The sequence below is a fragment of the Carassius gibelio genome, chromosome A20 (assembly GCF_023724105.1).
Source record: "Carassius gibelio isolate Cgi1373 ecotype wild population from Czech Republic chromosome A20, carGib1.2-hapl.c, whole genome shotgun sequence".
In the NCBI taxonomy this organism is placed as follows: Eukaryota; Metazoa; Chordata; class Actinopteri; order Cypriniformes; family Cyprinidae; genus Carassius; species Carassius gibelio.
Window position 1 is genome coordinate 13,806,340 of NC_068390.1, and position 15,689 is coordinate 13,822,028.

The window sequence follows — 15,689 nt, forward strand, 5'->3', positions numbered from 1 at the left end:
GTATGATGTTCTCTTTGGCCAAACAAAGCATTCATTATAACATACTGTGTCTTTCTTTGCTGTTTTATATGATAAATTATGAGTTATGTACTGTATACACTCAACTTTCAGCATTTCCTGTTTTTCTAATAATGCTTTTTTGTGAAAAAATAAGTTTAGTCAATAGTACAGTAGCTTAACCGTTTTGACTCAGAGACTCCCAAGACAATACATTATTACTTACAATTATCTAAACTGATTATATTATTTTAGTATTAAATTATTAATACAAATAAAATAAAAAAAAACTGAAAAATAGGCTGTCAGTTTAATCTTGTACATCTTTATGTATAGTGCTTTTGGCAAAATTAATTAAGAATAATTTAATATATATATAAATTTTTCTTCCACTTCTATGACTGAAATGATTGGCGGGACCCTCTGAAAGTCTAGAACCAAAGTTCTAAATGAAATCTGCAAACCTTTTTCACATTTTCTTTTAGCATTTTAAGGGAAAACATAGTAAAAGGTGTTGATTATGGCTCAAAGGTCTACCAGGGTTCCCACAGTACTGGGAAACGTGGAAATATCAGGAATATGAGTTTGACTTGGTTTGGCCTAGCACACAGCAATTATTAAATTCTCAAAGGGTCGTGAAAAAATCTTGAAAATAGACTAAATGAATTCTGGTCACAGACGACTGAAGAATTAATGGATATTTAGGGTTCAGGAATCATGTAGGATTATTGGTCATCAGATTAGCAACATTATTTAAATTCATCATGAAAGTAAAACTGACAGTTCTTCTTTTTATGGAATTTGCAGCATTTATTCTAAAGAATTCATCATTGCATATATATCATGAGTAAAAAAAAAAAAAAAAGTACCAACTGTAATTTTACATCAAAAACAATAATCAATAGCCAAGATGAGTGGCCAATAGTGGCTCACTAAGCCAGCCAAGTTTCCATCCCTCCCCTCCAGCAACCTGCCACTCACATGAAATGATCGCTGTCCAAATTAATTCCTGATGGACTAAATTAAGTCCTATCTTACATTATTTTTCTCATTTGAGAAGCCTTTTCATTTGGATATACGTCTCACAATGGGGGCTAAAATGTTTCAGTTTCCATTTCACGTTGACTTAAATATTAAGAAATAAATACATAAAACGTATGGGTCCGTTAGTCTTATGAATGATTTGAATTGCTTGAAATACTATTTCATAACAATATTATATTATGAATAATATTTTATCCCATTTTTATAAAGGTCCAAACTCTTGTGATCCATTTGTCTGATGAAGCAAAATGTTTCCTGATTATATCAAGCAGAATTAGTTCAAGTTAGTCTTCAAAGTCACTGGGTTTCTTTGTAATAAGATAGATGACTGTAGGAAATGTGGTGAATGTTTAATCTTTAGGAAAGCTTTAACCCTTTCCTATTGTGAAAGTCAGCGCTCCGATGGAGGGTCTGCCAGACATAATCACTTAGAGCTTTTTGAAATCCTTTTAAGACATTTTATAAGAGCTGCTCCAATCTGTCCGCTTCATGCTGTATGGCAGAGCAAAAGCCACAGATGTACTTTCTCATTATAGTGTTTTTATGCTGATCTCATTTCAGTTTATAGAGAGCATATGATTTCAGAGGCAGAAACGTATGGAGCTTTACTCCAAGGTTATTAAATGCTGTCCTGTTTTACTTGCACAGATGACTGTATTCCTTATTTAATTGTCATTCAGTTAAAGCAATATGAGAGGGCTCATTTAAACAAAAATAATGCCTGTACTACAGTAATGTTTTCCATGCTCATGCACCAAGGCTGCATTTATTCGATCTAAAAAAAACTGTGATATTGTGAAATATTCTTAAAATTTAAAATGACTGATTTCTATTTTAATATATTTTAAAATGAAAGGTATTCCTGTGATTTTTAGAAGCCCTTACTTCAGTTTTCAGTGTCACATGATCTGATATGCTGCTCAAGAAATATTTATTATTGTTATCAATGTTATGTATTCATATTCAGTGTCAGTTATTCATTCTTGCTGAATGAAAGTATTAATTTCTTAATTGTTATTATTTTTTTTTATGTTAGTGAGGTTAAGCAGTATTAATATTCAAAGTATTGATGACATTGAGCCCATTGTTAAGAACATCTTTTGGTCAGGATGCATTCAATCAATGGCTGCAGCTGTCTGCAGCAGATCACTTTATTTGCAAAAAGCTTTAGATTATTGAAAGACAACTCTGAAAATAAAATGTCACAGGACCCAACAGAATATCACAAGATCGGCTCAGCAATACTCCTCTGACCTCAGCACCTGCTCGCTAGCTGAACTCGGGCCATTCCCTTTTAACCTTTGACCTCTGACCCCTGACGACTCCTCGACCTAGGTGTTCCCTGCAGCTCAAAATGACAAGCAGCGGTGGTTTATCTGAATGCAGCATGTGTCTCACCCGGCCAGCCTAGGAGATTGGAGCCGAGCTGCTTCATTTTAAAGCAGTTTAGAATGTGATATGCTGTCTGAGCGGCTTTCTGTCTTCTAATTCTGCTATGGCAGTTTGCTGATACATTTCCCTCATCATCATTGTCCTTTTGCAGGAGAAGGTGATGATTCTGCAGGAGTGAAAGCCTCTTAGTCGCTCATAAAGACGGCTTTATGGGGTTCCACTCAACATGAGTGACTCTCAGTACTCACAACAATACACAGCAGACAATGAAGGCCAAAGATGCACTGCTGGCCACTCTGAATATTGGGTTGTGAATATGTTTTTTTTTGTGTGCGAACGCAAGGATACAGAAAAACTGTAAAAAAAAAAAAATTTTAAGCTTTGTATATCTAAGCATTTGTGGCCCCAGGCAGGGTAACACCATGGATAGTTAGCCAATACTATTTTTATTGTATTTTATTTAAATTTACTTTGTAAGTCGCTTATTTAAGTATTTATAATCGTATTATGAGTAGGCATATTCCAGTGTAGTAGGAACTGAAATGCAGCAGTAACTGCTGTAATATACAGGTCTGTATACATTTTGTGTTCTCTAAATAGGGAACATGAGACAGACAGAGACAAAGTGAGTGAGAGAGGTAGAAAACAAGTGACCAAGAATGTGTGTGTGTGTGTGTGTGTGTGTGTGTGAGGTCTGGCAGATGCCTCTCTCACTCTGACAGGCTGTTGGTACTGAAGTGTCTCACTCTTTCAGACTGTCTGTCTCCTCAGTTCTCTGGGGATACATGAGATTTTCACTCTCTAACTGTCAGTGAAGTGAAGAGAGCGACTGGCCAATTCCACAGCCTCCTTTCCATCAATAGCATCTGTTCCACACAGGTTCACTTCCCACTGGCATTTTAACCCAGAAATCTCCCTCCAAAGTCATCTGAGGAGTGCCGCTTATTTAATTCATATATATTTTCCAGAGCAGCAAGGGCAGTGAAATATGAATTTTATTCTGATGATGATAAAGGGGTTTGGGAGTCTATTATCAATTTTTGTTTTTCATTATTTAGTATATTGCAGCCCCATACAGAGCTGGCCACCAGATCTTGGGTAATGCATTTCAGATTGACTCCGTTTGCGTGAGAGAGAGAAAGAAAGAAAAGATAAAAATACGGGAAAGATTTTCCCTTGGGGTTGCTGTGGTTTTATGAACCTTGTTTAAACTTTGCCATTTCAAATGCCAGGCATTATCCAACATGTCTTGAGAGGAGAGAGGAACTTTCCTCAAACGAGAAGCCTTCCTGTTTTTACAAAGCTTTCCTGGATCCAGGTTATTTTGCAATCTTGGAGCATTGAGAATCTCAGTAACGGCAGCTTTACCAAGAGAATTGAACGCTCTGGCTTCAAAAGAATCTTAATTTCCCCTGCACGGACAACATGTGTTTTTCATCAAGTTTTCTACATTTCTCTGAATCATCAATGACTACTGTTACTGTTTTGGAACCAAGCAGTTAGCAGACATGCTCATATGCTGACCTATGGTGCTCATGTAGGCGAAACAGTTTGTATCCAGCTTGTGACATTTAACAATCCTGTTCCCCATTTCTCTTTTCCCTCAGTGTAAGTGGAAAAAAAGGCTAGTATAAAATTTGGAAAAATAAAGACACATATTGATCTAACTGAAGACAGTTATGTGACTCTTTTGGTTTAAACCTAATTAGTATGTGGTACACTAATGGCGTTATAATAAGCATACTAATGAGTTTCCTCAGCCCCTCGTGGACTTACAGCAGGCTCTTCACACACAATGCATTTTTACTAGGGATTTATAATATAACAGAAACCATAGTAGTTATCAGACAATATTAGAGTTGTTTCCACTGTATCAGCCAATATCTATCTATTTTATTAAGTGTTGTACAATCTGTACATTTATATTGCCTTTTTACTGTATTATCATTGTTAAGTTAAACTAAAACTATTAATAAAAATAGTTTTAGTTTGTTTAAATAAAGCTGAAATAAAATGAAATATAAATATTAGATGAAAATGACTAAAACTGTTATAGAATAGATTAAAGCTAAATATTAATAATTAAAAACTAAAATGACTAAAGCATATTTACTAAATGGAAAAATGTAAGTTTATTCAAAATAGTAAGTGCTATAACAATAGATAACTAACACTAAAATAGCACTGCTTTGTCGTCATTTAACACTAATTTATCTTTATAAACACTTGTTCAATGTAAAATCTTAGGAAATATCAAAATGAATAACCATTTTTCATACTTTAAATTAAAATGCTGTGATAATTTTCTAACTTCTTTTAAAGGGCCCTATTTTGCATTTTACCTTTACAAGTAGTTTGGACAGAAATGTATGTATTGTGTGTACAAATTTTATCTTAGAATGAAAATTTTATTTTTTTTAATCTTCATAAAACCAAACCAAGATCAAAAACCAAGCTATTTGGACCCTGTCTGCGATATGACATCATATTGAGAATAGCCCACCGCTATTGACTGACAGGTGTGTGTTAATATAACCTCAGTTCTCAGTGTGTTGTGCCATGTCCTCTATTTTGTCTGTGTGCAATAGGCTGTGTCGCATCCATCGTTACAGGGCGGCTGTGAAAAACTACAAGTACACAAATGATTCAAACTAACATTCTGAGACATTCTGGTTCATTCGCATTGTTTCTTCTGCTGTAGTCTCCTCTTATTCTGGGTCTGAGTCCAGTTCGTACATCTACGGCTGAATACCGGTTGTCTCACTCTCACTCATGTTGCTTTTCCTCTCTGTTTACTGCCATATGCAAAGTAGAGACTGCTTGGCTACGCCCCCTTCTGGAGTCGGGCAGGAAGTTGCAGCTCATTTTCATTTAAAGGAACACACCCCCGAAACAGCCATTTTTAGACCCACCCCAAAAAAGACATTTTTCAACACGTTATTATAAACAATCTGTATGGTATTTTGAGCTGAAACTTCACATGCACATTCAGGAGAGCCATAAGATTAATATTACATCTTGTAAAAAGGGACATTATAGATGGCATTTAATAGACACGGCATTTATTTATTTCAGAGCTCATGCTTTGAGTCCCTGAAAAACCAGCATTAAAAAACAGCATAAACAGATAAAGTAAATGGCCCCTAAAGTTCACAGTTTAAAGCGGCTATTCCTGGGGTAAAAAAAGTGAAATTCTCCTGTCTGTATTTATTGAGGGGCATGCCATGAGTTTACTGCAGCAGGGACACTGATTTATTACACCTGCTTGCAACTTGTCCCATACTGCATTGCTTCACTGCATTTCCTGTTTTGCACTGAGCTTTGGCTGTGATGATGCTGCCTTATGGTCCAGTGCGCTCTGAGTGCTGTCCCTTCCTCTCTCTGCTGTTAATACCACTCCTGCTTGCATGTGTAAAGTATCGATCTAATGGCCTGCATGCAGTCAGACAGTTGTGCTTGATTTAGATTGACCAATGGCTTGGGGGATGAGAGTAGATGGAGATGACAGTTAGTCTAGGAGGACATTCACTGAATGACACATGGGAAAGCACAGCTTCTGCTGGCAAATACAGCATTTAACCTTTCAAGCAGATGTGTCTGACATGATCAAAACACGCTGAGGGATAGCAGAGAGCAAAAGGCTCTTTTGTAGTCTATCCACATCTGTAGTTAACGGCATGTGCAGAATGTCAATGTGTTAGGGCAGATATAGAGTCTGATTTAAAAGATAGTGTAGCTGACCCAAAGACAATAATACACACACAGACACATATATTCTTCTCTTCTTGGGCTGCTTGCCCATGGCACAGTCAGAGTGAGCAGGTGGTGAGGTTGGAAAAGGCCCTCAGAGGTTATCTTGCCATATTGCAAGAGGGTTTTTTTCCACCTTGTCCTGGTTTTTGTATGAGCTTGAAACATGTTCAGTCCACAAGATTTTTCAATTCTTTTTCAAGCTTTGAGCAAAAGAAGTTAGTTTAGATCTAGAGTAAATCTCAGTGGGTCTTCATAACATAGTCGTCTTTTTTTGGCATTGTAAGAAATCTAATAATTCATCCTTTCAATTAAAACAATAGTTGTACTTTAAATAAATTTGATTAAATGGAAAAAAATAGATTATTTTAATAATCAGTATTATTATTTATTGCAGCAATTCACAGGTTGTAGTTTATAATATAATGACTTCTAAAATAATCTACAAACATTCATCCTTTCAAACTCAAAATGCAAATGTTGCTCCCAGTATTCATTCATCTCTGTGGCATTTCACAGTGGAGCATCAAGCTGATCTGTTCATTTGCATAATGATTCATATGATTCATTATGTAATCTGGATTATGTTCAGTCAAGTGCATTCTCATGTTAGAGGCTCGTTTCTCATTGAAATATGTTGGAGCATATTGCATTATGAGTAGGGTTTGGAATTGTAAAAAAAATTCTGGTTCCAGTTCCACCTAACGGTTCCGGTTCCGATTCTGATTCCGGTTCCGGTTCCATTAAAATCATTAAACAACTATTAAAAAATAGTGGTAAAGAAAAATGCACAATACTCACCTACTCAATGCTCAATGCTGTTTATTACTTACTGTCAACTTAATTTAAAGGTTGGCAAATTCAACATATATTACAGTTCACAAAAAACGTGTTCGGCAGTTAAAGACGCAGGCTGGTTGACTTTTCTTTTATTCAGTTTGTGACATCTTTTAGGGGAAACGCTGAATCATCAGAACACCAGCGCAAGACTGCTCACAGTGCTTAGTCACGTGTCACACCAAAACCTTTTTTAGAAACTAAATGTAGAAATTGCTCACAGTTCTCGGTTCCAAACTCTAATTATGAGCATTCGATTTTGTTTTGAGTTCAGTTGGTCACGCAAATTCAACAATTACAAACAGAAAGCTGCTTAGTTCGAAAGTAACTTCTGTGTGACTGAACAGTGCTACATTCTGTATTTCTGTATTCTGCAGACAATTTTTTTGACAATGTGATTGATTTATTTAATTTTTGGGCTGCATAATTTTACTAAAATTGGTGACTTGAGGCTGTATAACCATTCCCTCCTGGTTGCCTGTGTGACCTTTGGGTGACTCCTTTCACGGTTTTCAACTCCTTTGAAATTGGAGCTCTTTGTAAGAGGCTACCATCATCTATTCAATCGCAATCAGCCATACTCCAACCTTCCAAAGAGCAGAAACTTGATCTCGCCATGTTGTTTTTCTTTCTCTCTTCTATCCAAGCCGGCTGTGCAGTCGCTCTGGGGAAACTCTGTGATTTGCTCCACTGGGTTTGATATGTGACAGCCACTCCAAGCTGCCTGCAAACAAGCATGATTCCCTTTTAGACCAGTATGCCCATGTTGGTCCATGCCTGAGCAAGTACCTATTTCCGTCTTATGGAAGAGATACCTGGATTCAATTAAAGTCCTGCTAAAGATTTCGAATTCACCTCCCAGTTGAAAACCAGGTATTAGAGGAGCGGGCTGTTGGAGATAGTAGAAGATGTAATACATGGTATGAAGAAAGCAGCAAGAAAAAACACAAACATTTTATATGAGTAACTGGCCTTTTACTGAAATTTTGAGTTAGGACAAAAACATGTACATAAGTACATATGTACACATTTGCTTGACCAACATTGGGAGGACAGATATACCTTCCGATGTTAAACTGGATGTGTTGTTATTTAGGAAACTAGCTATAAATTTGTCAACAGTTTAATCTTTTTAATGGGTCTATAAACTTGTTTTTACCCAGAACCTACAGATGTGCTCCTTTAATGAAGTACCCACTAACTAAAACATAAAGGCAACTGCATATTTTCATGTATAATGATCAATGTAAGAAATTAATAATGATATTATAACAAGACAACACACTGTTTATAAAGACATGGTTTTATATTCTACATAATACTATATAATTTTTTTTAAAGTGATCATATTTTATTATTGAAGTAATGTTAGATTTATAAATTTTAGAAGGTGCCTCTGATGTCTCCAACTCAAATGATACTGGACACTACAGCTTTTGAAGTAGTGTGAAGTGTCTTAAACCTCACACATGCAAGTGTAAGAATCTGAGATGGGGACAGATTGTGACCTATTTTCTTGTCTCAGTTCAGATATTTAAATCCGTTCTCCCTGGCCAGTCTCGCTGTGAGAACGTCAAAGCGTGTGAATGCGAGTCGGATGGCTACAGTAGAGAAGGCATTCAGATCTCTCTATGTTCAGTCAATGAACATCTGGTCTTGATCCACAGAGGCTCCACCAATCCAATCACACTTTTCCCAGGCTGTCTTTTTCAGCTCTATACATTTGAAAGCATTGTCTTCATACTAAAACCATCTTTCAAGTCGCTTACAGAGAAAGGTTTGCGTGTGTGTCATTGTTTGCTTTAGTTCAATCCTTTGGCTAGGTTTTTGAAAATGTTAGCATGCATATCACGCAAAACTGATGATAATCAGATGATACAAATGATAATCAGCATCAGAGTGTTTCTTTTGTGTTATCTAGATAGTTTATTCTTGATCCATCATGAGTAAACACTATTGATTATTGCATTCCAAATGTACATATGTTTTCAATTCTCTACCCATTAGATTCCCATTTACAGGCAGAGATGCGCTTTGTTTTGTGATTGTTTTCCTTCATCATGTCTATCTCGTCTTTCCCTGATCTTATTTATATTTATATATTCCTACAGACATATGGTGGTGTTTATAACACACATGTGAATCTGAGGTTACATCAGGCCATTGTATTAGCATACAGTAGCATTGCTCTTCATATTTACCTCGATATGAGATTTTAATTTAGGGATTAGTAAATATGACACTGTGGATTTTAAGACAATTTGGGAAAGTATTTGAGGAACACAAAATCCTTTCACATCACCGCTAAGCCTATTAATGGCAATTACACAACAAAGAGCTGCCAGTGCGTGCCTTATTGAGAGAACACCACCAAAGTACTTCCTGTGTAGTGCACCATCAGACATCTGTAGACTCCAGTCATGCAGGAAATTTACCGGAAAAGCTTGCATGCTATTTATTCCCCCCAAAATGAGACTCTTTTGTTAATATGTTTTTCTTACTTTATTAATTTTTGTGTCTTTTTGTAGTGGAAGATAAATCAAAAAATGGGGAACTAGATCTGGATGGGATTGATGAAGAAGAGATTGAAAAGGTACAGTATGTATGTAAGTTAATAATGGATTTGTGGGTTAACTTTCTGTTAGGTAATAAGACATAAATCTCACAAAATGTTGGATTTGTGCTTAAATTTTTGCTTGTTTAATAATCTCTGAAAGCATGTGTTATGTCTTATGTAGCTTTTCAAGTAAGTCTTTTTTTGTGGAAAAACAAGGCAAACATACTTATGGAAAGAAAGAAAGTTTTTGCAGTTTAACACATTACGGCGTTGTTTTCTGAAAATGGAGCTTGAAACTTCGGTTGAACTTCAGCAGGTTACCACCGTATGTGAAGTTCAAAAAACTGTCTGATGTTCTGCATCCCAGATTTACAAATGATCACCTATTAGCCTTACTTATCAGCATGGGCCTGTTATCTTCTCTGCAGTACATTTTGAACGAGATCGAGGTGAAGGCCAAGACAGAGCTGTGGATGAAACAGAACGAGGAGTATTTGAAGGAACAGAAAGGTAAGCGAATAGGAGAAGAAGAGATTAATGCGTTTATTAACACAAGCTCATCCACGTGATCTGTGCTGATGTCAGAGGCATGTGTCCTACCAAGAGACTGCTCAGCCACAAATATACAAAATTAAGTGTAAGGAAGGATTATTATTATTATTATTATTATTTTAATACTGGCACAGTGAACTACTTACTGCAATTTCATCCCATGATTGAACTTTGCTAAATTAAAATAAAAAAATAAAAAAGATAATAAAAAATTAAAAATAAAAGATTCACCTCCTAAAGTTAATCTGCTCAGCAAGTGTTCTGAGTTTTTAAAAAGCCCTTTATTTTTTTTAGATGCTTTTTGTGTCTAGACTAAAACACTCCATTTGATAAAGCCATTGTGTTTTCAAATTTTGTTACTTTTTTTTCAGAAAAAGAGGAGAGAATAGCTAAAGAGAAGGAGGAAGGGACCTATAAGGAGAAGGTGAGTAAGTTGTGTGTGTGTGTGTGTGTAAATGCACATCTGCCTTTTTCTTATGTTGTCAACAAGAGCTTTCCTCCCATGCCTGGGTCTTCAGACACTCGGCAGCTGCATGTCCTAAGTGACCGCATACTTTCCATTTTAACTTCATTTGCTCCTCTGGTTTCACCCCGGGCTCTCAGTGTTGCCTGTCCTTAACCTGTCTGCTGTCTGACATCTGCACCGTGACTCCCAGTCGGGGTTAGATTAACTGGCCCTGTCCTGCTCTGCACCTCTAATGAGCTGCCTTGAGCCTGATAGCAATTTCAGGTAAACTAGTCCACTTGCTGACTGTGAAGAGACTTGTTCCTCTTTTCTACATGGTCAGCAGTGACCAGATCAGATGGACTCGATAGCTTTCCCAGGCTACTAATGGGATTCTGTCATTTTATTGTTGACAGCTGTTAGCCTGACATCAGTATATCAAGGCCTAGTGAGGAAAACGCACTGTTTAAATGATACCCAGATGCTGTGTGATTACCAGTTTGTTTTTACCCTTCAGAAATGTTTTTAGAAAGCCAAAGGACTCTTCTCTATAAATAAGAGCCATCCAAGCTCTGACTCCAATGTTTGTTTTTTACTGTGAACAACTCCTATTCTCATTTGTCTAGCCAAAGAAGTCATCCAAGAAGCGAGAACCGATCCTGGCCAGCACTGCGGGAGAGGCCATTGAGAAGATGCTGGAGCAGAAAAAGATCTCCAGTAAGATCAATTATGATGTTTTGCGGGACCTCAACAGCAAAGGCAGCGGGAGCAGCACCACCCAGCAAGCTGAGGATGTGCCTGCCAGTGGCTCTGGCCGCAAGAAGCTGACCCGCCGCAAGAAGCAGCCAAACAAGAGCAATCTTGGCCTCGCTAAACCTGCAAGCCTCATGGGCAAGAGGTGAGGATTTAGTGAAGAGTGAATCTGTTGTTTATTTTTTCTTTTTCACTTGGTTACTGTTGGCTCACAGTGCGCTTTCAACTTTTTTTACTTTTTCACTTTGTGAAACCTCCAAGTCTGTCTTTATGTAGTAACAGAGAACTGCTCCAAGTGGCATAGAGACTCTTTTGTTCCTCAGACAAAGGATATGATCAAAAAGGCTGTTCCTTTGCCCTTGGAGGACTACATTTTTCTTCTTGTCGGACTTTGCTTTGCTCCTTTGGCTGACCTTCACAGTCTTTTCCATCAGGAGAAAGCTTGTCATCAATTCGGTGCCAGGACTGTCTGTCTACCATCACCTGGCACCCTGTAGTGCATGCTGGGAGCCTGCCCCTTGTCCGATTAATAGTCCTCTGGGGCTCCAAACGTCCCTGTGAGAGAAGTAATGAATATACGACAGACGGAGCGAAAGATCATGACTTCTACACTTTGTCACTGAAAGATCATTTCTCATTGTGTGATGTCTTTCCTCCAGTCCATTTCGTTAATGATAATTACTAATTTCATACTGAATGGTGAGATGATGATGAACCAGACATATGAACGCTGTCGGAGACCTCATATCCTCAAGCTTCCAAAAGGCAATTTACTGACCCCTTTCTTTTCGATCGTATAATCATGAATGTGTTTGAAACAAACTATACAACTCTCACATTTCTTTTATTACCTTTGAGATTTACTGAAGATATAAAAACTTAGTCGGCTCGTGTTATCCCTCGCTTTGTCTGGTGGAACTGAATTTTTTATTTAAATTGTTATATAAATTATATAATATAATGCATACTTATATATATATATATATATATATATATATATATATATATATATATATATATATATATATATATATATATATATATATATATATATATATATATATATATATATATATATATATATAAATAATAGTTAAATAATAATATATAATAATAGTTAAAATAATAATTTTCTATTTGAATATCTTTTAAAGTGTAATTTAATCCTGTGATGAATCTTCAGAAGCTGAATTTTCTCCAGGGTCTTTCAGAAATAATTCTAATAAGCTGATTTCTTATTATTATCAATACTAAAAAGATTTCTGCTGTGTTATATTTGTGTGGCAAATATAACGGTAATGATGGTTTTTTTCCCTATTTTATTCAGGAATTCCGAGTTGAAGACAATATGTTAGGCTTATAGTTCTAAGTCTTTTTTTTTTATTTATTTTTTTACTTCATTCAATGCCAGTATTTGTCAGTAAATTCCGGTAAATCCTCTAGTGTTGTAGTCTTTTTTTGAACTGTTGTTCGCACCATCAGCAGGCAGACTAGCAGAGGCCAGTGTAAAAATATTAAATCATCATAGCTTGCTGACACTGTGGAACAAATTGGACGATAAACTTCCAGCTTCAGTTGAAAGAGCTTGCTCCCACTCCTGTTGAAACATGGGAACATTTGTAATGAGCTGTCATGGGGGGGCAAAGAGTTTTAGTTTTGTTTCCATGACTTGCAACATGAATAGCAACTGTCTAAGTTTTTTTACACCGTACTCTTAGAGATAAACGGTTTAATAGAGCCAGTAGCCCCTTTTCTCTACTGGGTGGACTAAGTTTGTAGAAATAAATGTCTACAATTGCCCAATTGCTCATACTATAGTTCACAATGCATGCAGTGCTCTCTGTCAGAAAACTCGCACTCCAACTGATCAAAGCACATTTCTTCAAACATATTTTCATATTTGTCTATATGGGTGCTGTTGTTGCTCTTCTTCACTGCCTTGACGAGCTAACAGACCCCTTCTAGACGCTCTGCTAACCAGGTAGAGTTTGATAACTCCCCTCCCCCTTTACCAGCCTCACACACCAGCTGCCAGATTGAACCTCTGCACGACCTCCAAACTAACAGAAACAGTGAAGCACTCCTCCTATAAGATACGAACATAATTGCTTTCAAGTTCTGTCATTTCTTCCCCCCCCCCCCCCCTTTTTTTACGTGTTAACCTGTACCTTTTCCTTTTATATCCTTGTCTTTTGGTAAAGGCTTGCCATTCTTAAAACTGCTGGAATTTGCTTTTTGAAGTGTAAATCTGATCTTGTTGCTTGAGGATGACCTGTCTATGATTCCCTTCTCGGCATACCTCAGAAAAAGTGAAAGCCCGACAGAACGTGCTGCTTGATCCTGTTTCTGATCCCCATTTTACAGTAACAGCTACCGCTTTGAAATCAGACACATCATTTGAGGAGCAGCATCGACCCTGAGGATTTGGGAGTGTAGAAGTATAAATATCTGTGCTGTCTACCAGGTCCAGGCTGTTTTTTTTAGCCCCTTGACAACATGAGTGGAGATTGATTTGTAAATGTTAGCTTAAGGTCAGACTGTATGAGTTAGAGTTGTTCCTGAGATGTGCTTTCCACCAGGCCTACACTGAGTAAAGTTCACAGCGCCTCTCATTTACTTTGCCTGGCACAATCGGAAATAGCCTATGAGCCTGGGTGCCCTGATGCATTTTGCAGATCCTCCCATTCTGTATGACCCAACTCAGTTTCCAAAATGAAAATGTCATTGTTTCCATCCTGACGTTAGTCCACTTCCAGCAGTATGGCTTTTCGCTCATTGTTAAGGAGAAGGCTTCGATTGTCAATTGTCCCTATCGACTTGTGTTCTAGAGGGCAGGAAACCAAGGCAACCGACTGTGGAGTGTCATTTGGTCCGTCTCAATGGAGCTCCTTGTCGCCATAAACCCTTCACCACCCCCTAGCAACAAAAACATCAGAATGAGTCATTTTGTTTGTTCCTAGCATGGTCACGTTGACACAGGACCAGCGTGGAACCGTCTGGCTGTATAGAAAAATTATTCTCTAAAGACTTTGTGGTTGTACTCATAGGCTTAAGTGAGATAAGACGGTAGGAAGGACCTCCTAGTTTCATCTTGTGCCTCTTTCTCAACCTCTGAGCTTGGTCAAAGGGTTTTGGGCCGGGTCTCTCAGCATGGAGTTCTCCATTGTTTGAGGATGCCATTCATCAGTGGTTTAAGATCTGTTAGTCCTGAGGATGTCTGGTTGTGGGAGTAATGGAGCCACATCCTGCTGATGGGAATTTTGTTTGGTCGAGGCGAAACAGCTGGATTGTTTCATTTAAAATAAAAATAACTCTGGATTTTAGAGTGGCTCTAATGAAATCGCAATAATAAGGGAGGGAAATTCATAATTCTTAGACTATCATAGAAAATAAACACATTATCCATAATATTATCCACAGTATTTAAAAAAAACTCTTTCCATCTACCGTTCAAAAGTTATTATTGCAATTGAAAATAACTTTTCTTTATGAATACTGTATATTTTAAAAGATAATTTAATTTATTTGACCCCAAACTGTTGAACGGTAGTGTATATATAATCTTAATAATCTCATATCTCATGTCTTGAAAGGTTTATACGTTTCTGTTAAAATATGTAGAAAATGTATGAGTTTTTTCCTTTCAAAACTTGCCTGTTGTGCTCTATGGGCCTCCCGCCGACTCTCCTCCACACCCATCACTCACTTCAGCAGATGTTACAAGGCCAGAGATCTGCAGGTGATGCAGAGAGGCCATGTTAAAAACGCTGCGAGCTCTCTTACTATTCCCTTCCGTGTGCACTAGAGTCACAGAGGGAGACTGACACAGTCACAGCACACTTTTCATCCTGTGACTGACTGGAAGCCATTAATGGAAACTTTTCTCTCTTGGTGCCATGGGGCAGATATGCATGCACAGGTGTTATTGTGATTGCAGGTGATAGAACCTCCTGTGCACTTTCCTTGCCACTGCCAGGTTTTGATCACCTAGTCATACACAAAGCGCTACAGGTTCTGGGCGAAAGCTGTTTCTAAGCAGCGGTCCCTTTGATGAGAAGAAAATTGCTACTTGTTCCATGTAGGCTTCCCTCCATGTCACATTCTTCGTGTGTTTTCGGTTCAGGGCGTTCTCAATCCCACACACTGTTTTGTGGTAGGCAATGATCAAGAAGTCGCTTCAACAGTGCCATGGCTGGTGACTGTGAATAATATGAGTGTTGGAGGCAGTTTACAGGATACTTTTAGTGTAATGCACATTTGAGTGTACAGTTATTGCAGTAATTGCAAGTTATTGCAAGTCATTTTTGGGTGTCTGTTGAAAATGTATAGACTACTTTTAAAAAGTGTAGGGTCAGAATCCAA

The 15,689-nt window shown here is 37.5% G+C and overlaps 1 protein-coding gene across 1 annotated transcript in view; it reads left to right on the forward strand.

The window, feature by feature from the left end:
• LOC127938629 (transcription factor IIIB 90 kDa subunit) overlaps nt 1-15,689 on the forward strand; it is a 64,724-nt gene that overhangs the window by 28,856 nt on the left and 20,179 nt on the right. Inside the window, exons 13-16 of the mRNA XM_052535366.1 lie at nt 9,549-9,613; nt 10,006-10,087; nt 10,501-10,553; nt 11,201-11,472. Coding sequence (XP_052391326.1) covers nt 9,549-9,613; nt 10,006-10,087; nt 10,501-10,553; nt 11,201-11,472 — 472 coding nt within the window. The remainder of the gene's footprint in view (nt 1-9,548; nt 9,614-10,005; nt 10,088-10,500; nt 10,554-11,200; nt 11,473-15,689) is intronic.